At 35.7% G+C, this 22,396-nt stretch overlaps 3 protein-coding genes across 3 annotated transcripts in view; 1 reads left to right on the top strand and 2 right to left on the bottom strand.

The window, feature by feature from the left end:
* LOC108368849 (serine--tRNA ligase, mitochondrial-like) overlaps positions 1-17,715 on the top strand; it is a 32,738-nt gene extending 15,023 nt beyond the window's left edge. Inside the window, exons 2-3 of the mRNA XM_017623789.1 lie at positions 17,126-17,495; positions 17,547-17,715. Of these exons, the coding sequence (XP_017479278.1) occupies positions 17,126-17,495; positions 17,547-17,657 (481 nt within the window). The 3' untranslated portion in view covers positions 17,658-17,715. The remainder of the gene's footprint in view (positions 1-17,125; positions 17,496-17,546) is intronic.
* Positions 2,750-4,254, bottom strand: LOC108368851 (uncharacterized). Its single transcript, XM_017623790.1, has 2 exons — positions 3,308-4,254; positions 2,750-3,246 (listed from the first exon to the last, which is right to left on the bottom strand). The coding sequence occupies exons 1-2, from the start codon at positions 3,582-3,584 to the stop codon at positions 3,188-3,190; spliced, it is 336 nt and encodes a 111-aa protein (XP_017479279.1). The 5' UTR covers positions 3,585-4,254; the 3' UTR covers positions 2,750-3,187.
* On the bottom strand, positions 4,483-6,140 carry LOC108368848 (zinc finger BED domain-containing protein 1-like). The gene is made up of 2 exons (XM_017623788.1): positions 6,117-6,140; positions 4,483-6,043 (listed from the first exon to the last, which is right to left on the bottom strand). Exon 2 carries the CDS (start codon positions 5,952-5,954, stop codon positions 4,869-4,871), a length of 1,086 nt encoding a protein of 361 aa, XP_017479277.1. The 5' UTR covers positions 5,955-6,043; positions 6,117-6,140; the 3' UTR covers positions 4,483-4,868.
* Positions 17,716-22,396: the final 4,681 nt, after the last annotated feature.

The raw sequence follows: 22,396 nt of genomic DNA, 5'->3' as shown, positions 1-22,396 counted from the left end.
TGGGGGGGTGAAATAACACAAACGGCAATAACGCAAATTTGTGTTATTTCCCAATTGAATGTGAAATAACACAAATTTGCTTTATTTCATTTCTCGTTGAGCAATAAGACCAACTTTTATACTTAACAATTTGAATAATAAAGCAAAATAGTGCACATATGTAGGTAGTCACCCAGTTACATTTGACAAAAAGTAGTACATGAACAAGTTAAATGGACGGATTTGTAAGTATACAATTTTGAAAGTGCCCGTCGTCGCGGCGGTCCGCGATCGCGCGCCGCCCCGCGCTCACGTCCCCCGCCCCTCCCCTCCTTTCGCAATTATGTACTGGTGGCATTATAACCGTTTAGAAAAATGAAAAATGATAAACTGCTGAAACTGCTTTTTAATGTCCAAGTAATGGGAATTATTGTGTATGGTGTTATTGCATGCTGCATCCCACCTATAGTGGAATTTACCAGGTGCCACTGCTTTATTTGAAAATTTGCCTATAAAATGTGACTATAAGGCAGACGAATGTCAGAAAATAAAGCAAGTTTTATTACTTCATCTGTTTATTGCGACATGGTTCCATGCAAACATTTTAAGGTTTTCCAGCAATGTTTTTAACATATATTAAAAAGCATGCAGAAAAAATTCATACAAAAGCGCTATGTCCAATATGCGGAGCAGTTTTTAAAGACGATGCTTTTCCTATATTTTGTGAGACTTTTCATAAGTAAAAATATTTTGTGAATATTACTTTCTTCATATGAATTATATCACATTTTTTGTTTAATTCAAGACCTATCAAACAGGTTTAGAGCATTTGAGCAAAAACAACATTTGCCCGTATTTTGTTGTTACTTCTGGTATCGAAACCTGTTCTGATTTTTTTCTTCTACATCAAAGCGTGCCATGCGAAATACGAAAAAGGTAAAAAGTTTAAATTGAAAAAATGAAAATTGTTGCAACTTTCTTTCTTAGTAAATTGGTTCGCTTCTCGAAGCATTGATCCATCATCCTGTGCCAGGCCCAGTAATCAGCGGTTGTGCTGCTGAGTTGGGCGAGCTTTCCAAAAGCTGCTATTTAATCGCTGGTTTTGTATGGAAAATGTTTCACATGCAAATAGATTTTAAAAATTTAGAATTTTTGTGAGAAGAAATGTAAAATATTTGACATTTTCGAGAACAAATAATTTGAAAAAAATCAAATCAGCTGCTATACTGATATTACCTGTTCAATGTGCCTTGGTTTAATTGTATTTTTGGAATAAACAAAGATATTTTTCCTTCTGTCAGTAAACTGTTTTTTTTTTGACATATAGTATAAATAAGCAATGGCAAATAAGGCAAAATTTGTTTTATTTCCAACCTTTGTTGGAAATAAAGCAAAACTCAAATTTTGGTATTATTTCCCATTTAAAAGTGAAATAAAGCAAATTTTGCGTTATTGCCGTTTGTGTTATTTCACCCCCCCCTGACCGAACATGTTCGAATTTGTTTGATTATCACTAGAGACGGTATTTTGATACTTCATGTCGGAAGGAAACCCACGTTCATTTCGCTTGGAGTTTACGAAATCATAAAATGATTTGGTGTTATCTATTATACGTCGTTTGATTTTAGACAAGTAAGCTTTATAACACTTTTTGTTTAACTCAAAGAACTTGTGACGCAATAGTGAGTATTTTACATACATAGTATGAGTGTAAACCGGGTTTTTTGTGTGTTCNAGACTTAGTTTTAAAGGATAGTCAAATTATGCTTGGGAGTTAATGGAGTAATTGGATTTAAAAAACTGAGCGAACGGGGGGGGAGGGGGGGGGGGGGGGNCTTTCCAAAAGCTGCTATTTAATCGCTGGTTTTGTATGGAAAATGTTTCACATGCAAATAGATTTTAAAAATTTAGAATTTTTGTGAGAAGAAATGTAAAATATTTGACATTTTCGAGAACAAATAATTTGAAAAAAATCAAATCAGCTGCTATACTGATATTACCTGTTCAATGTGCCTTGGTTTAATTGTATTTTTGGAATAAACAAAGATATTTTTCCTTCTGTCAGTAAACTGTTTTTTTTTTGACATATAGTATAAATAAGCAATGGCAAATAAGGCAAAATTTGTTTTATTTCCAACCTTTGTTGGAAATAAAGCAAAACTCAAATTTTGGTATTATTTCCCATTTAAAAGTGAAATAAAGCAAATTTTGCGTTATTGCCGTTTGTGTTATTTCACCCCCCCCTGACCGAACATGTTCGAATTTGTTTGATTATCACTAGAGACGGTATTTTGATACTTCATGTCGGAAGGAAACCCACGTTCATTTCGCTTGGAGTTTACGAAATCATAAAATGATTTGGTGTTATCTATTATACGTCGTTTGATTTTAGACAAGTAAGCTTTATAACACTTTTTGTTTAACTCAAAGAACTTGTGACGCAATAGTGAGTATTTTACATACATAGTATGAGTGTAAACCGGGTTTTTTGTGTGTTCTCAGTTCTTTAGTGAACTGGTGCTGTAAAACTATCGATAGGTACACCATCTATAGTTTTAGTCAAAATTTAAACGCACTATCGATAGTTTAATAAAGAAAAAACGGAAAGATGTATATTATTTTTCTGCTTCAAAGAAAGAAATCTATAAGGTGTAGAAAAATTAACTTCTTATTAAAAAAAAGGTTTATTGTCAAAATAAACTTTTGAATTTAAAGAAAAACTTCACACTTAGCAAAAATAATACTTAAAAATAACGTGGGAGTNGATAGTTTTAGTCAAAATTTAAACGCACTATCGATACTATCGATAGTTTAATAAAGAAAAAACGGAAAGATGTATATTATTTTTCTGCTTCAAAGAAAGAAATCTATAAGGTGTAGTAAAAATTAACTTCTTATTAAAAAAAAGGTTTATTGTCAAAATAAACTTTTGAATTTATAGAAAAACTTCACACTTAGCAAAAATAATACTTAAAAATAACGTGGGAGTTATGACTTAACGTTAACAGTCCATGAATTCTTTAGCTCCTTACATAGAGAGGAAAATAAGGTACTTCGTTTTTAGTACGTTAGACTTACTACGTCTTATTCGTGGTCGAAAACCCATCCATTTTTATTCAAAAAGAGTAGCATATTTAAGTTCTTCGGCTTCAGAGACGATCTTCTTTCAGAAGCGATGCAACCGGCTCTACTAAACATACGCTCCGTTTCAGTAGAAGTAGCGGGAATGCTTAAGTATTTCAAAGCATCGTATTTTGTATCCGATATCTATAAAAATGAATTAAGCGCACTTGTACATGAAAAAAGTATCAAACGCTTCAATAGTTACCCGCCAATGGATCGGTGTCTGTTGGAATATTGCTTTCCTCGAAGTAGTGCCGGATTGATATTATAGTATCCACCCTAGCAGATATTACTTTTTTATTGACCGCTTCTTTCAAAAATCCAAACATATCACTTGAACTTGTTGCTGTTGTCGTTTTTGTTGTTGTTGTAGATGAGGGTGGTGGCACAAGGGAAGGACGGTTAGAACAAGTCGTTGGCATAATCATTGTTGTTGCAGTTAAATAGTTCATCTTCCAACAATTTGGTTGACACTTCTGCATTGGAAGACGATCTAAATCCCTCCTTCTTGAATCGTGGATCTAGCAACGTAGCTTTCCTAACAGCAGTGCAGTACTTTTAGTAACATCACGTAAATTGTTGAAGATGCCGCAAATTATTGGTAAAATGAATGATATAGTAACTGTTTTATCTGCTGAAACTTTTACAGTGGCTTCGTCGATTTGCGAAAATAATTCCACCAGGTCCTCTAACACTTCTATTTCATCAGCCGTTAGCGTTTCTGGCGCTTTTGGTGTTTTCAAAAGAACTGTAGCTATAGCGTCTTTTGTAATAATCATTTTATAATATCATTTTATAAGCGCTATTCCATCGCGTCGGTACTTCTTGCACCAGGCATAAAGGCTTTTCTTTTAACTGCGTAGATCTAAACCAGGGTTTGAAATGCTTAAGCAGTATTAGCAAAAGCAACGAAAATATGCTGATGCTGTGCTTCTGAAGTTGTCTTGCTACAAAAAAAATATTCATGCTTTTGCTTTGGCTTCGAAAAAGACGAACAGCCACAGCAGCAGTACGAGAAGAGCTGACAAGTAAACGATTGTTTGCTTTCCGGCACGAATGCGATGCTTATCAGCAGAGGCATTTTGCTGTTGCTTGCTTAGACTGCTTTTACACAGTTCAAGTATTGAATTCAATTCTGCTCGCATGTGGAAGAGAGGGGGTGAGAAGAAAAGGGACGAGTACACATGCGTCTGTACCGTCAAGTCGTTTCAACTTTCTTGCTTTGCTTTTGGCATTTTCGTTGCTTCCCATTTAAAGAACCAAAACTTGAATTCAACAGAATTGAAACGTGTAAAAGCAAATAGAAAACACAAAAGAGAATGAGCAAGAATTGCTTTCAAGTACTTGAATCATGTAAATCGGGTGTTACTGAAAAGTACGGAAGCAGAAGCAGAAGAAATTGATCGGCTTTCGCAGTTCGTCAGTTGTCAGTTGCTTCTGCTGTCATATTTGAAAACGAAAACGAATAGCCACTGCACCAACACGAAGAAATGCTGAGAAGCATACGATCGTTAGCTTTCCAGCACGAACTCGATGCTTCTTAGCAAATAAATTAAATAAATTTTTGCTTTTTGTTCGACTGCGACTAATGTACAGAAATGCTGACGGCTTGTGTATGCTAAACTTCTGTTTCATCGACTGCCACTGTTGACGACTCGCAAAAGCAGAAATATTGCTTTTGCTTTAACTTGTGCTACTGATCAAAATCATAAGCAAGACAAAATGAAAATTTTTCAAACCGACGGCTGCCGAAGCTGACGCTCATTTTATTGGTAATCGTTTTCTGCGTTTGCTTTGACTGCAACTTCTTTCTTTTCCAAAAGCATAAGCAGAAGCAAAAGCAAATGAAATAAAACTTTCTGCAGTTTTTTAAACACTGATCTAAACTTTGCATATGCTATAGCACTACTTTTGAAGAAACTGATAATCCGTTTACATTTTAATAGAAGGTCTCTTAATAAATCATGAGCCAATACGTCCAGCATAACAAGATTGAGGGTGTGAGCAAAGCACGGTAAGTTACATTTTTCCAGGATTTTGCAAGCTTTCGTCATGCTGTGCGCATTATCCGTGACAATTGTTGATACTTTACCAAAAATACCCCATTCATTGAGGACTGCACGTAATGAATCAGCAATATTGTCTCCAGAATGATTTGTGTCGTCAAATAGCTGAGAGGTGGATAATACTGCTGATCGCAATTTGTCTTCAACAACAAAGTGACACGTTACTGTTAAGTAATTTACATTCGCTTTTGATGTCCAACCGTCTGAGGTAATTGAACAAAGATTAACATTTTTCAAAATATGTTGTAGGCTATCTCTAGCTTTTTCATACATCTCGACTAAAAGAACGTTTTGCAATGTCGTCCTGCTTGGTAACTTATGCCTAGGATCTAAAATTGTGAAGAGTTTTCTGAATCCTACATCTTCAACGATGCGGAACGGTTGCATGTCCGATATGATCATGCTCATTACTTCTTTGTCGATCTCAATTTTACGAGGAGAATTGGCATCGTAGCTATCTGCTTGTTGGAAGTAATTGGTGATGACTGATTCAGGACATTCTGAGTTACCTAAATTAGGATGCGTGCGACTTATATGATCGTGCAAATTAGATGTTTTACAACTGGTCTTGTACAGTTTGCTGCATATGCGGTACTTTGCAGAAATTCTATTTAATTTATCAAACCATTTCCAAGCATGGGAATTTATTTGCCTTTTTCGCTTTTGGGGATGCAAGTTTACTGACTCTTCCTCTGTGTCGCTTAAATTGATGGCTTCACTTTCATCGTCCTGATCAGAATCAAGAAATGTATAGAAAATTTGCAGGTTAGAAAAGGCAATGAACATCAAATTGTAAAACCTAATAAGTTACCTTTTGCTTTTGCCAACTTTAAAACCCCTCCATTCCTTCACCACCACCCTGATAAAAGTATCTCCTGAAAAATATGTAAAATTTGTTATTGTAAAATACATTTATCAAAGAAGCGAATGCAAAAGCAATTTACATACCTCTTTACTTTTCTCTAGAAACAATGGCGTTAGTAAACGTGCGAGTTCACAATGCGAAGCATAGGAAAACAATCGATAGTCCAAAAAATAAAATCGATAGTGACTGAAAAATTATACTATCGATAGTGCCATCGATTGTTTTGCAGCACTATAGTGAACCATAACTGTGTTTGTTCTTCAGGAACACACATGTGTTTAGGCACATATTTTTCAAATAATTGATGTACAGTAAAATTAAAATGTGCAACGCTTTGCTCAACCTTTTCTTTGTATATCGGCCCCGACAATTTAGACAATTCTTTAATCAGTTTTTTAAAGTTCGCTTTCGAAAGATCACAGCGAATATTTGGTTCGTATTTTTGGATACCGCGATTTTGACCATCATTTATAATTTCGTAAGATATCACAATAGCAGGGTGGTAGACATCTTCGGTCAAAACTAGTTGATCACATTTATTTACAGCGGGCTTAGATGCATCATAAACATAAGCAAGATCTAATACTTTGCCAAACTGTTTAACTTTTACATTTCAAAGCTCCCTCAACCACCAGAGGGAGTCTCGATTGTCTCTTACGCCGACGATTGCTCGATCATGGCTACTGGGAATGGAATTGATGACCTGTGTTCGAAAGTAAACGGATATCTCTCTGAACTTTCTCGCTTCTTCACTGCAAAGTGTCTAGCCCTCTCCCCTACGAAATCCTCTGCGACCCTGTTCACAACCTGGACGAAGGAGGTCAGGCTACCGCTAGGAATTCACGTCGATGACACACCAATTCCGACGGTGAATAATCCTAAAATACTCGGAGTAACATTCGACAGCCTGCTCTCCTTCTCTGCGCACGCAACCGCTATTGTCAATAAAGTACAGAGCCGCAACAAGGTCCTCAAGTCGCTAGCCGGCAGTACTTGGGGCAAAGACAAAGAAACGTTGCTGGCAACATACAAGGCAATAGGCCGGCCGGTTTTAAATTACGCAGCACCAGTGTGGTCGCCGGGGACTAGTAGGACGCAGTGGACGAAGCTACAGACGGTACAAAATACAGCATTTAGGACAGCGACAGGATGCCTCCTGATGTCACCAGAACACCACCTCCACGATGAGGCGAAAATGCTCCCAATTAGGGAGCACAACACGATGCTCTGCAAGCAGTTTCTTGTTGGGAGCCACAGATGTGGCCACCCAAATAGACAGCTGCTTGCAGAGGAGCCCTCGCCTAGGCACGTCAGGAGGCATCTATATGAACTGACGGACGAAGTCCAGAGGTTCATTAAGCAGCCTCTGGACCCGTCAGCTCACAGACAGGCCCTGAACGGCATTCACAGGGACGCAGTCTCGAGTTATGTAGACTCAAGACCTGTGAATGCCGTTCTAGGCACACAAACACCGGACATTGACGCGACGGAACCAGAACAACAATAGCCCAACTTCGCTCTGGCTACTGCAGCAGGCTAAACTCCTACCTGAGTAGGCTAAATGCGGATGTGCCGAACGAATGTCCGGCATGCGGAGAGACCCCTCACGACTCGAAACATCTCTTGGCATGCCCGGAAAACCCCACAACCCTAACGGCGTCGTCACTGTGGACCGACCCCCATAGAGGCTGCACGCTTCTTGGGGCTGCCGTTAGTGGAACTCGACGACAACGACTGAGATATCAGCCGATCTGGGCGGGGTTGTTGTAGTCGCTACAACAACAACAACAACTTTGCCAAACTTAGTGCGAAGTACATAAACTTGATTTAGGCAGAGTTCAGCCATCTCCTCTAAAAATACGTTGTTGCACGCACTAGACGAGAAAGGTACGATATCATTGTCAATGATGTTCCATGATACATTTGGTAAATTAAAGTCACCCAACATAATCATTGAATCACAGGGTTTAATCATTGAATAAATTGATTTCAGTAAAGAAACATGTTGTGAATACACTGATGAGTCAGATCGGGGAGGAATATAGCATAGAGCTAAGTATGTAAACCCCCTTACAACCTGTATTCGAATGTATTTGAATTCTGTGTGTGGAAGACTAACTTCTTCAGATGGTACTGAAGAGTCTACTTTCTTCCTTGGAACGAACTGTTGACTTTAACATTATCCGACTCTGCATTTGATTTCAACTACTTTAAAACGCATTTGGCTTAAAGCACTTTAAAGTCAGTGGTTTGATTACACTTTCGTTCTACACTTCACAAATGCTTTTTCATAATTAAGAATAATCGAAATTAAAAATTTAAATTAAATGTTTCGCCTAATGAGATTTGAACATGGACATTCTTGGCCGCGACCAATTGAAGCAAACATTTTTCTCAGCTACAGCTAGACATGTAAATTTGCTTTCAAATGTTCAGTTTGAATTGTGTGCAAGCAGCAAGTCGATTGTCCGACTCTGCTTTTGATTTCAACTACTTTAAAATGCATTTGGCTTAAAGCAATGCAAAGTCAGTATATTTATTTTACAGATGCCTTTTCATGCTGAAATAGTTAATTGCCCACAGTTAGATGATTTTAAAACTAATATTGAACTATTTGCAAAGATATGTATCAAAAGTATAAGCATTTGGTTTATCCCAATGAGGCTGCCAGGTGATTATACTTCAATTTGAAGTTAGTTGCTGCATAAGTAGAAATAAACTAATTTTTCTGAGATAATTGGTTAAGCTACGCAGTACTGGGCTTACACCCAGGGTTGCCACTGACGGAAAAAAATACTTGCTATCCACTTGAAAAAAATCTACCAAATCTGGAAAATATCTACCAATAACTTTTTTAGTTGTTTTAAGAGAATAAAAACTATATTTTTGTTCTATTTGTTTAGTTATTTCAATAAAGATTAAAATTGTTTATTAAGGAAGTTTTTATTTAACTAATGATGTGGTTTTTGAGATCATATTAATGGCATCGTGTCGGTTTTCTTCAACCAAAACGAACGTGATGAAACTATAGGCATCAACGAAACTTCAAAATAAATACAGTGACTCAAAAAACCGAGGTAATTTTTTAAGCTAATAAAGTTAGAAGGATGAAATATGAGGGTTTTATCGAGTTAACATAAAATTTTTTCAAAAACAAATATTGCGAAATTACAAGGATACAATTTTTAAAGGACATTTTAATTACTTACCAGTCCTTCTGCACCAAAAACTTGCAACTGTTTAAATTCTATAGGAGTTCCTCTTTAATTTGATACCCATACGTCTTCTCTAAGCACATTTCTCTGAATTTTTTAAATCATTTTTGAATTACTGACGTCAGAGTGAAAAACTAAAAACGCAATTTTACTATAATTAGCCCATGGTTTCGCGAATATATTGATATTTTTGTTTAAAACTTACTATCTCGCGGTGTTATATGTATAATGAGATAGACATTTATTAAAAAATATTAATTATTAAATAAAAATAAGAAATATAGCCAATACTGGTCAAGAAAAGGAGTTTCTATTATTTTCATCAGTGCAAATTACAAATCCCGAAAATCCCGCGATTATTTGCCAAGAATACCGGGATTTTTGTGACCTTAAAAGGGCCGGGATCCCGGGATTAATATTCCTAGTATGTACATATAGTTCCTTCCATTTTCAAAACTGAGGTGTCAAATGACAGGGCTTGGCCTGTAGATGTCCAAGAAAGTTTTATTTATTTTTTTTGAAAGGGTTGCCACCTGTGACAAATTTTATTACAATTGTTTAATAAGTTAAATGAATTAGATATCACAATATGGGTATCTATTGAAATGGTTTTGTGAATACTTTATTTCTAAACGACACGTAGAAGGCGGTTACCAAATGTTTTAAAAATCAAATTCACTTTACGGGAATAAGGTAACTGAAATATGTATATCAATATGGGTACCAGACAAAAGAAAAAATTGGACACATTTAGCAAGAAATAAGTGAAGAGTAAAAACATTCGTGAGTTAATTTGAGAGTCCAGTAATTTAAAAGGAATGTAATCAGAACAAATCACTGATTGACAATGTATGTATGTGTAATAAAATAACAAATACGATGTCGTAAACCTTTGGTTTGACACAGTTATTATTTTAGTTTAACTAAATTTGACTTTACAAACAGGTGGCAACCCTCTTCGTATTATTTGCAACCTAACACCTTCTTAAACCTCTTTCTTCTGTCTCCCATATGGTGATGCCTATCAATTTGAATTTCCTAACTCCTTTAATTCAAATGGAATTTGATTTTTTAAACAGGTGGCAACCCTCTACATGCAGTTTAGAAATAAACCCTTTTCATACAGATTTCGATTGATACCCATCTCTTAATAATTCATTTAACTTATTATAAAAATTTATTTAGTTTTTTAGCAGGTGGCAAAAAATAAACCTCTATTGTCTACAGGTCAAGATTTTTAATCTGACACTTCATTTTCGAAAATAGAACGAATCGTGCAGATCTGATGGCACTGACAAAAAATAAAAATAAAAAAAATTATTTTATGCATTAGCCAAAAACGCATTACTTCAAAAAGTGCAAAAAAGAGCGGGTTTTTATTTCTGCTTTCGAAAGCTAAAACCGGTATTATTTAATAAAATAATAAAAAGTAACATACTTTTACGTATATTTTTTACTCATTTCATTTTGAAATTTTTATTAAAAAAAAATATTTTTTCTGGAATACCGCAGGGATACCCTGTGTTAAATTTTTGTTCCTGTAGTTCTGTACTATATATATGGAAATAAAAAACGTCAAACCAACATTTTATTTCAAAGAATGTATTTTTGACATTTATTTCCGTGAAGAGCTTACGCATAGCTATGCTCTTATAAACATTCTTAGTATAAAATTTGTCCACTTTAGTGGCTTCCTGGCGACATATAATTTATTTTCTAGGGAAATTTTTGTTTAACTCTTCTTAGGGCCGGTTACTCAATGTGTGGTTAACACTAATCTGCGGTTAAACATCGTTATCGACGACTTCGACTCCATGCATATAACAGGGAGTCGGTAACGTCGATAACTATGTTTAACCGGAGATTAGTGTTAACCAGACATTGAGTAACCGGCCCTTAGTGGATAAATTACTTTTACAAAAATACCAAACACGTTCACATTGCAGACAACAAATTTTTCGATTTTTACCCACATAGTGCCGCCTTTGTTTTATTTTTTTGCGAACAATCATATCGTGTAATTACATATCTGTCCATTTTTGCTTTTTATCTTTAGAATAATTTAAGATGTTTAGGCAATCAAAAGCTCCTCAGGATTCCAGTAAAATGAGTTTTAAATAGAGTACGATATGTTCGCCTTTTATCCATATACATACATACATATCGTATGTCAGGGGCGCACCCAGGAATATATTTTAGGGGGGTTTTATATTTCTGAAGATATATCACCGGAATATACTGAAAATTCGCTTCAGATAATATGCTCTTTGAAATACATTTATGCAAGTTTTATGTACAGTATGTAATAAATAAATAAACGGTTTAAAATTCATAAACTGCACTTTATTTACATAAGATTAACAGAACTCAAACATTTTTAACCGACTTCAAAAAAAGGGGAGGTTATCAATTCGTCGGAACACATAACTTTGGACCACGTGAACCGATTTCAATAATTTCCCTTTTTATTGGAAATATGACACCTCAAGGGTCGTCCTGTAATTTGGTTTAGATCCGGTGATTGGATCATGAAGAAATTAACGGTACACGTAAATTTGTATATGAGAATTGAAGATGGTTGTGTTCTTTCCTTAAAAACTACTTGTTTAATAAAAAGTTCTATAAACTCAAGATGAGCTCAACTTTCAAAATTACCTAATAAAAAATTTTAAAAAAGAGTCAGTAAAAATAAATTTATTGATTCCAAGAAATTTTTACACTTTTATGTTAATTGTTTCGATTTCTGGTTTTCGATAGAGATGGTTCACGATTCCACATTTTTTTAATATTTCGAATACCGAAAAAATTATCTGAACTCTTAAGAAAAAAGAAAAATTCATATAAAACGACGGGCAAGAAATGGAGAAGAAATTTTCTTCTACCAAAATTTCTTAAACCAGTTTTCAGCTCAAGAAAAAAATGGTCGTATATTTATTTTCTCATGAAAATTTACAGCAAAAGCAAAGCGCTTTTATCAAGCAACAGAAATTATAATAAATATTTCTTATGATTTCCTTGAGAGCTGGATTCTTAGCTTTAAGATACAGTTTGTATTTGAGGTTATTAGCTTTAGGGGGGGTTTGAACCCCAAAACCCACCCCTTGTGTGCGCTAATGTCGTATGTACATATGTATATAAAAAGTATGCATTAAAGCGTTGGAAAATTAGTTCAATAAAGTAGAATGGACTTTGCCACAGCGTACGGCAGTGCGCGCGTGTGACGAAAGCAGCCACAGTAGCATGCTGAAATGACTCGCTTATATTTACACGAGATTTGGAAGTTTTTATCCAGACGTCCAATCGACATGTTTTGGAAAGGTCTTGCAGAGGTAAAATTCTCGAGTGACGAAAGCTGAACTAGAAACACAAAATTTATGATATAAATTTCGTGACGAAAAGTATACTAATTTTTTAAGTGCCTTGGAAACGTACGGAAAATCTTTTTTTATTTATTCGGAACGTTGCGAAGTTCCGTCTACTGCTAGAAACACAAAATAAAAAACAGAACTTTTGCAATGAATCGTATGAATAAAAAAGATTTTTCGTACGTTTCCAAGGCAGTTAAAAAATTAGTATAATTTTCGTCACAAAATTTATATCATAAATTTTGTGTTTCTAGTTCAGCTTTCGTCACTCGAAAATTTTACCTCAAAGAGGTGTTTTATTTGATAATATAAAGACAACTACAAAAAATAAAGCGGGAACTAAAATTTAATTTGTTTTTAAATCCAAATACTTTACCAAAAATCTACCAAAATGAGAAAAAAATGTACCTTTTTACCAACCCAAATTTTTTCTACCAATTTTGGTAATAATTAACCAAAGTGGCAACCCTGCTTACACCGCAAGATTCAAGTTTTATTTATTTTTTATTTTTTGGAAGGGTTGCCACCTGTCTAAAAAACTATAAGATCCGCACCGTTCGTTGGATAACAAAAGATGAGGTGTCAAATGAAAGGGATTGGCTTCTAGAAAAGCGCTAATGTTTTAGTTTTTTGAATAGGGTTTCCACCTGTTAGTAAAATTATTATATTCAATCATAATAGGGCAGGCATCAGCTCTGCACCGTCACTGTCAAACGAAAAAACTTAGCCTCTACATGTTCAATAATGTATTATTTTTCTGAGTAGGGTTGCCATCTATTAGAAAGTTAAACGATTGTCNCATGTTTTGGAAAGGTCTTGCAGAGGTAAAATTCTCGAGTGACGAAAGCTGAACTAGAAACACAAAATTTATGATATAAATTTCGTGACGAAAAGTATACTAATTTTTTAAGTGCCTTGGAAACGTACGGAAAATCTTTTTTTATTTATTCGGAACGTTGCGAAGTTCCGTCTACTGCTAGAAACACAAAATAAAAAACAGAACTTTTGCAATGAATCGTATGAATAAAAAAGATTTTTCGTACGTTTCCAAGGCAGTTAAAAAATTAGTATAATTTTCGTCACAAAATTTATATCATAAATTTTGTGTTTCTAGTTCAGCTTTCGTCACTCGAAAATTTTACCTCAAAGAGGTGTTTTATTTGATAATATAAAGACAACTACAAAAAATAAAGCGGGAACTAAAATTTAATTTGTTTTTAAATCCAAATACTTTACCAAAAATCTACCAAAATGAGAAAAAAATGTACCTTTTTACCAACCCAAATTTTTTCTACCAATTTTGGTAATAATTAACCAAAGTGGCAACCCTGCTTACACCGCAAGATTCAAGTTTTATTTATTTTTTATTTTTTGGAAGGGTTGCCACCTGTCTAAAAAACTATAAGATCCGCACCGTTCGTTGGATAACAAAAGATGAGGTGTCAAATGAAAGGGATTGGCTTCTAGAAAAGCGCTAATGTTTTAGTTTTTTGAATAGGGTTTCCACCTGTTAGTAAAATTATTATATTCAATCATAATAGGGCAGGCATCAGCTCTGCACCGTCACTGTCAAACGAAAAAACTTAGCCTCTACATGTTCAATAATGTATTATTTTTCTGAGTAGGGTTGCCATCTATTAGAAAGTTAAACGATTGTCGTCGTTCGTTGGATTGCAAAATGAGATACCAAAAGAAAGGGCATGGCCTACGCATGTACAAAAGCTTTATTTTTTTAATAGGGTTGCCACCTACTGAACGGATTTAGACGAGATTTTTTAGGTATAATCTGTATTGATAGGAATATTATCTTTAGTCCTTTAAACTCCTATAATTCCTGTCTAAAAAATTATAAGATCCGCACTGTTTGTTGGATTACTAGAAATGTATTCAATAATGTCTTACTTTTTGAGTAGGGTTGCCACTTTTTAAAAATTATAAGATCCTCACCGTTGGACTAAAAACTGGGGTGCCAAGTGAAAGCATATGGTCTCTGCAAGTGCAATAAGGTTTTATTTTTTGTTTTAGTGGGGTTGCCACCTATTTAAAAATTATGTATGTATAATACGCGAGGGCATCTTCTGTTAATGACATTAGATTTGCACAGTTCATTCAATTAAAAAAAAAGAAGTGTCGAATGAAAAAGCTTGGCCTTCATATTTGCAGTAGAATAGTTGATATTATATCGATATATCGATATTGACGATATTTTTTGCTTCCGACACTAAATATTTCGGCACGATATTTTTGAGGACGATAATATCAATATTTTATGCACAAATATCGCCTTGTTACCAGAAAACATAGTGTGGCGAATACTGCGGCAACGCGAAGCGAACAACATGAAAATGGCAGAAAGTTCAGTTGTGTTAACAAGTTTTGTAAAGTGTTTTAATTGCCTTAACAAGTATTGTATTGTTGTTAATAATAATAATAGATTGGCGCTTACACATATGTTAGTGTTTGGCCGAGCTTCTCCTCCGATTTGTGGCGTGCGCCTTGATGTTGTCACACAAAGCGGAGGGACCTACAGTTTTACGCAGACTCCGAACGGCGATTGTATTTTTATGAGAAGCTGTTTTTCGTGGCAGAAATACACTCGGAGGTTTCCCATTGCCTGCCGAGGGACGACCGCTGTTAAGAAAAAACCTTTTTTTCTATATTTTTGCGATGTTGCTTTGACCAGGGTTTGAACCCAGGCATTGTGGAGTAGAAGCGCGCACTGCTTACCACTACACCACAGCGGCCGACAAGTAAACCACAGTAAACAAGTATTGTAAAGTGTTTGTTGCACAATAAAGTTAATTTTACTGTAATTTGGTCATCGTGAGTATTTATTTAACATTCCAGCGATACGAATCGAAAGGATTTTGGGAAATCCGTCAATTAAACAAAGATAATCGTAACAATAGTTATATGCTTTAGCTTACACCATAACTATACTTATTATATTTATATGGTTAATTTTTTACATCAGTTCAACAAACTTTAATATATTTATGTGAGTTAATCTGCGTAATTGCTTAATATACATATGTATTAATGAATGAATACATATCCTTATATATATTACAAAAAGTGGCCTTAAATACATCATGTTTGAAAACATTACCTACAGTCAGTCAATAAAGTTTAGGTACAGCGAAGCTTCTCAATACGGGCAACTATTTTTTAAATATTTTATTTTTCGCTCATTTTTTTATAAAAATATGGTTAATTCAACAACAAAAACCCCAAAAATCAGAGTTCCAAACCTTGTGCAAAATTAAAGAAAATTCTGCAAAATTTCATTCAAATAATGCACTTTTTATTTACGCTCTTTAGAAAAAAGTTGAGTATGAAGTTGTTTAGCCCCTTCAAATTTAATAAAGTGCAAGTATGAGGGAGCTAGGACTTACCATTGATTTTTGGAAAATTTTTTTGTTGAAGGTGTCGCACAGTTTTTCCATATAAAAAAATTATCAAACACTATTTTATATGGAGAAAATGAGCGACACCTTCTAATTCTAAAAATCAGTGGTAAGTCCTAGCTACCTCAAACTTGCACTCTGTTATACTAAAATTGTATGGGCTAAAAAACTGCGTACTCAACTTTTTTCTAAAGAGTGTAAATAAGAAGGGCAATATTTGGATGAAAATTTGCAGAATTCTCTTTACTTTTGCAAAGGTTTGAAACTCTGATTTTTGGGATTTTTATTGTGGAATTAACCATATTTTTATAAAAAATTTGCGAAAAATAAAATATTTAAAAAATAGTTGCCCGTATTGTACAAAATTCGCTATACCTAAACTTAATTGACTGACTGTAAGTTTTTTTTTATTAAAATACTGATAGTTAAATTTTTTAATTGTTGGAAGTCTTACAGGTAAAATGTTTACATGTACGAATGTATGTCTGCCAACAGATCTTTCACATTTGGAAAATGCAAAATAAATAATACTGTAAGTTATTCTTATTTCTTTTAACTATTATTGAACAAGGATTCTTAAATGTCATTGTGAAACTTCAAATATTTTTTTTTTAGTGCGATACACCGATATTATCGATACGACGATTTTTTCAATTTCCCAATTTGCAGTAAAGTTTTATTTTACGGAGAGGGTTGCAACCTGTGCGAAAAATTAAAACAATGTGGGCTGTTCGTTAGATTACTGGAAATGAGGTGTCAAATAAAATGACTTGGCCTCCAGATGCGCAATTATATATTATCTTTTTAGTAGGATTACAACCAGCGTAGTTGCCAATCACACCTTATTTAAAATCTGCACATTTAGCGCGTGGCATACGAGACCGGCTAGTATTAAAATAAACTTGACTTTATTTATTTAGTTCTTTTATTCCTAAGGTTATATTGACTTGGGCTTGCCTCGATTGAATCATTTAGGCACGCCACTGTTCTAGAGGTTTTACAATTTATCTCATTAACGCCTTTCTTATTATGCTGATAGCCTTTAAAGTTTATATAAAAACACTAATTTAATGTAAGTGAAAATTTTTTGATTGCTCTCATTTAGGGTTCATCAATTCAATAAAGTGGAGATGTTTGCAGTATGTACAGAAAACCAATCAGAACCTGTGCTGGAGAGTTTCAAGGAGACAGAAATTTCTTTATTTAAGCAGTTCAATTTAAGTTTTAGAGTTCTTGACATGCCTCCTACGGAGTTGGGTGCTTCAGCATTCCAAAAATATGATATTGAGGCTTGGTTGCCAGGCAGACAAATGTGGGGTGAAATCTCAAGCTGTAGCAACTGCACTGACTATCAAGCAAAACGTCTCAATATTAGATATCGAACGATAAATGGAGAGCTAAAGTACGCACACACAGTTAATGGGACTGCAGCTGCTATACCCCGGTTGCTTATAGCCGTAATTGAGTCTAACAAGGTAACTGGACTATTTAGATTGTTTCTTCGCTAACTCTTTATAATTTTATAGATTAAAAATGGATCCATTTTTCTGCCTAAAGAGCTGAAGAATTCTTTCAAAGCTGATGTATTACAACGAAACAAAGCGGTTCCAGCAATAAAACTTATCAAGCATTTCTGAGTATAGGTTTTATTAAAATCTAATAAAGTGCAAAGTACGAAAGTATGAGGGTTAAAAATTGTTTTATTAAAACAAGATGTACATACGTATGTATAAGGCAAGTGTAATAATATAGAGAATTAATTTAAAAAAAAAATTAATCATAAAAAAAATTCAAAACCAATAACTATTAGGTACTTACTAAAAAATTGTTTATTGTAGCTTAACCAACAGAGGTACATTGAACTAAAACACATAAACAGAAGTTCACAAAAGTTGATATAAAACTATTCGTAAATTTAAATAGTTAACTCTTTACTGCGCATGATTTTTTACGAGGAGGAAGCATGGAAAGCCTAAGGCCGAGGCCACGCCATGAGCGGCTGAGCGGTGGGCGGTGAGCGGCCGAGCGGCGCCATACGGAAATGCCGCTCACCGCTCAGCAGCTCGCCGCTTTGCCGCTCATTGCGTGGCCTCGGCCTAACCCCGTCAGTGTGAGACTTTAACCCAAATTAAACCTCCTACCGTCATTTACCGTTCCCCTCCCGGTACCACTGTCAAGTATTTCATCCGAATTATAACACTGTGACTGCTAAAATTAGATCCAGTGAAGAACAAAAAACATACATACTTAGAATTTTGAATACCCCCTCAAATCTGGGCTTAAGATCTAAAAACACGTTTGTCTTAGTTTGAGCCTTATAATTGTTCGTAACTTAATTAGTGTTTATCCGATGAAAAATATTTACAGTGCATACACGGTAACCGCAACCATCAAAATGTGCAATTCCTTGATTAATGCAAGTTTTTAAAGCAAGACATTGTAACCTTTATAAGTGCAACTTCAAAACAATTCAAGCTCAATACCTACAACATTCTTTATTAATGCATGCCACACACAAAATTTGAATTTTTGCCTTTCTTTGACTTTCCAGTATTCTGGAAAAACCAAAAAGGGGTCTTTCCGTTAAAGTGATATGCGCTGAGTTTAAAGTAAACAATGAAAGCAAAAGTAAAGATAAAAAATTTAGAAGCCGGACTTCAGAAACGGAAAACTTTAAAACAGTGCGAGTACCCAAAAAGGATTTACACAAGTGGTTTTGTTTTAAGAGAAAGTAAAATGTTCCCATATCTGTCCAATTTGTGAAAGCTAAAGCCCGCAAGTTACATAAAAATAACCAACTGAATTTTTTGCCGGACAAGACATACATTGCTGATGGGTCTAGACCATGCCTCGTTTGAGCAAATGCATCTGGGACGCACAAAGTTTTTCTTATTCTTCTTATTTCGCGCGATAACCGCCTACGCGATTTTGTGCAAACTGACGCCTATTTGGAAATGCCAAGTCCTTATCCACTTGGTCCTTCCATCGAAGTGGGCCTTCCTCTTCCACCATCGCGACCCGCGTTGAATACTTTTAGAGCTGGAGCATTTCTGTCCATTCGTACGATATGACCATGCCAGCGTAGCCGTTGTATTTTGATTCGCTGCACTATGTCCATGTCATTGTAAAGCTCATACAGCTCACGTTCCATCGTCTGCGGTACTTGCCGTCGCCAATGCGTAAAGGCCTATCTCTCGAAAACTGTAAGAGGCGCCTCATCACATGTTTTCATTGTCCATGCGTCCGCACCATAAACCAGCACAGGCATGGTGAGTGACTTATAGAGTAAGATTTTTGTACGGCTAGAGGACTTTACTTCTCAATTGCCTATTTAGTCCGAAGTAGCACTTGATGGCAAGAGTGATTCTGCGTTGAATTTCGGAAATTAAAGGAAATTCTCCACTTTCTCGAAATTATAACTGTAAAAATAGACGCGAGTGCCAAGGCGCGAATGCGCTGACTGTTTGCGTGATGACAGGAGATACTTCGTTTTGCCCTCGTTCACCACCAGACCCACACGCTTTGCTTCTCTATCAAATTCCTAGAAGGCAGAACAGACGTAGCCCTTATTTGTAACAATAATGTCGATGTCGTCGGCATCCGCCAGTAATTGCACGCTCTTGTAAAGTATTGTGCCTGAGCGGTTCAGTTCTGTCTTATTATCTTCTCCAACATCAGATTAAAGATATCACACGAAAGGGAGTCACCTTTTCTCAAACCTCGACTGGTATCAAACTGATCGGAGAGGTCCTCCTCAATTCTGACTGAGCTGGTGGTATTGCTCAACGTCATTTTACACAGCCGTATTAGTTTCGCGGGGATACGAAATTGAGACATCACAAAATAAAGACAACTTCTTTTCGTGCTGTCGAAAGCGGCTTTGAAATCGACAAACAGAAGGCATGTGTCGATCCTATTCTCGCGGGTCTTTTCCAAGATTTGGCGTATTTCGAATATGAGATCTATGGTGGATTTGGCAGATCTGAAGCCACACTGGTAAGGCGCAATCAGTTCTTTGACGGAGGGCTTCAATCCAGGGCTGCCAGACGTTTAGAGTCTAAAATCCGTACATGAACAAAAAGTGGTCTGTGAAAAATCCGTACGCTCAAATTGGTTTTGCGAGCAAAAAAAAAACATGTGTGTACTGTGCACTCCCGGTAAAAGTAAAACCTTCATAAAATCATCGGAATTTTATTGTAGTCTTCTGGTGTGTGTTTTATTAAACTCTCGTGGATTAATTCAATAATTTTAGTTACTGGTTGATTGAGAGAATTATAAATTGCCACAAATATTACTGTTCTCTCATGGTCCAACCTGCTTTCAAAAGCAAATAAGAAAAGACATTGATTCCAGTTTTTGTGAATTGAGTTCTATTTGTGGAGAACTATACGAGCTCCATCATGTGGTTATGGTTTATTACAGCTCCGCCTGCTCTCGTCATTGGGCTTTTAAATTGAATTACTGTATCAATATTAGGAATCTCTAAAGCTCTCTCATTATCCACCCACGTCTCTAAAAGAATTAGAAAATTCGACGATGATGCTATTCTGACTAATTGAAGATCCTGTACGTGAACGCGTAAACTTTAGCAATTGAAGATAAACAGTATCAACCCCTTGCTTGCATTATAACATCATATTTATAATAATTGTTCAATTGTTTCAAGTCGATTCAGATGCAGCCTTTGAAATTCAGCTTGCAACTCAGTTGTGCATACTGTTGCTCTCCGACCATGACACAATTTTCTATACTTTTATTTATTTATTTTATTTTTGAAACGAGATTTAGCTGTGGAGCGTATACGATCTCACCAAATGACCTCGTTATCGCACACGCAGAGACAAGAGGAAAATGGTCACGCTTTACCATTACGGTTCTATCAGGCTATCGAGGATGTCCTGCGATCTATTGGTACCACCAGTGGAGANCTTTTCTCAAACCTCGACTGGTATCAAACTGATCGGAGAGGTCCTCCTCAATTCTGACTGAGCTGGTGGTATTGCTCAACGTCATTTTACACAGCCGTATTAGTTTCGCGGGGATACGAAATTGAGACATCACAAAATAAAGACAACTTCTTTTCGTGCTGTCGAAAGCGGCTTTGAAATCGACAAACAGAAGGCATGTGTCGATCCTATTCTCGCGGGTCTTTTCCAAGATTTGGCGTATTTTGAATATGAGATCTATGGTGGATTTGGCAGATCTGAAGCCACACTGGTAAGGCGCAATCAGTTCTTTGACGGAGGGCTTCAATCCAGGGCTGCCAGACGTTTAGAGTCTAAAATCCGTACATGAACAAAAAGTGGTCTGTGAAAAATCCGTACGCTCAAATTGGTTTTGCGAGCAAAAAAAAAAACATGTGTGTACTGTGCACTCCCGGTAAAAGTAAAACCTTCATAAAATCATCGGAATTTTATTGTAGTCTTCTGGTGTGTGTTTTATTAAACTCTCGTGGATTAATTCAATAATTTTAGTTACTGGTTGATTGAGAGAATTATAAATTGCCACAAATATTACTGTTCTCTCATGGTCCAACCTGCTTTCAAAAGCAAATAAGAAAAGACATTGATTCCAGTTTTTGTGAATTGAGTTCTATTTGTGGAGAACTATACGAGCTCCATCATGTGGTTATGGTTTATTACAGCTCCGCCTGCTCTCGTCATTGGGCTTTTAAATTGAATTACTGTATCAATATTAGGAATCTCTAAAGCTCTCTCATTATCCACCCACGTCTCTAAAAGAATTAGAAAATTCGACGATGATGCTATTCTGACTAATTGAAGATCCTGTACGTGAACGCGTAAACTTTAGCAATTGAAGATAAACAGTATCAACCCCTTGCTTGCATTATAACATCATATTTATAATAATTGTTCAATTGTTTCAAGTCGATTCAGATGCAGCCTTTGAAATTCAGCTTGCAACTCAGTTGTGCATACTGTTGCTCTCCGACCATGACACAATTTTCTATACTTTTATTTATTTATTTTATTTTTGAAACGAGATTTAGCTGTGGAGCGTATACGATCTCACCAAATGACCTCGTTATCGCACACGCAGAGACAAGAGGAAAATGGTCACGCTNCAGAAGGCATGTGTCGATCCTATTCTCGCGGGTCTTTTCCAAGATTTGGCGTATTTCGAATATGAGATCTATGGTGGATTTGGCAGATCTGAAGCCACACTGGTAAGGCGCAATCAGTTCTTTGACGGAGGGCTTCAATCCAGGGCTGCCAGACGTTTAGAGTCTAAAATCCGTACATGAACAAAAAGTGGTCTGTGAAAAATCCGTACGCTCAAATTGGTTTTGCGAGCAAAAAAAAAAACATGTGTGTACTGTGCACTCCCGGTAAAAGTAAAACCTTCATAAAATCAT

The sequence above is a fragment of the Rhagoletis zephyria genome, unplaced genomic scaffold (genome assembly GCF_001687245.7).
Source record: "Rhagoletis zephyria isolate East Lansing unplaced genomic scaffold, Rhagoletis_zephyria_1.1 Rzeph_scaffold_03357, whole genome shotgun sequence".
NCBI lineage: Eukaryota > Metazoa > Arthropoda > Insecta > Diptera > Tephritidae > Rhagoletis > Rhagoletis zephyria.
Note: the sequence above shows the minus strand (reverse complement) of the source record. Positions and strands in the feature narration are given on the sequence as shown.

Excerpts from the sequence above, each read along its gene's own strand:
- LOC108368851 (XM_017623790.1), bottom strand. The coding sequence starts at position 3,584 with ATGCAGAAGTGTCAACCAAATTGTTGGAAGATGAACTATTTAACTGCA. Across the intron at positions 3,247-3,307 it reads AGACACCGATCCATTGGCGG|ATATCGGATACAAAATACGA; the intron begins GTAACTATTGAA and ends TCATTTTTATAG.
- LOC108368848 (XM_017623788.1), bottom strand. The coding sequence starts at position 5,954 with ATGTTCATTGCCTTTTCTAACCTGCAAATTTTCTATACATTTCTTGAT.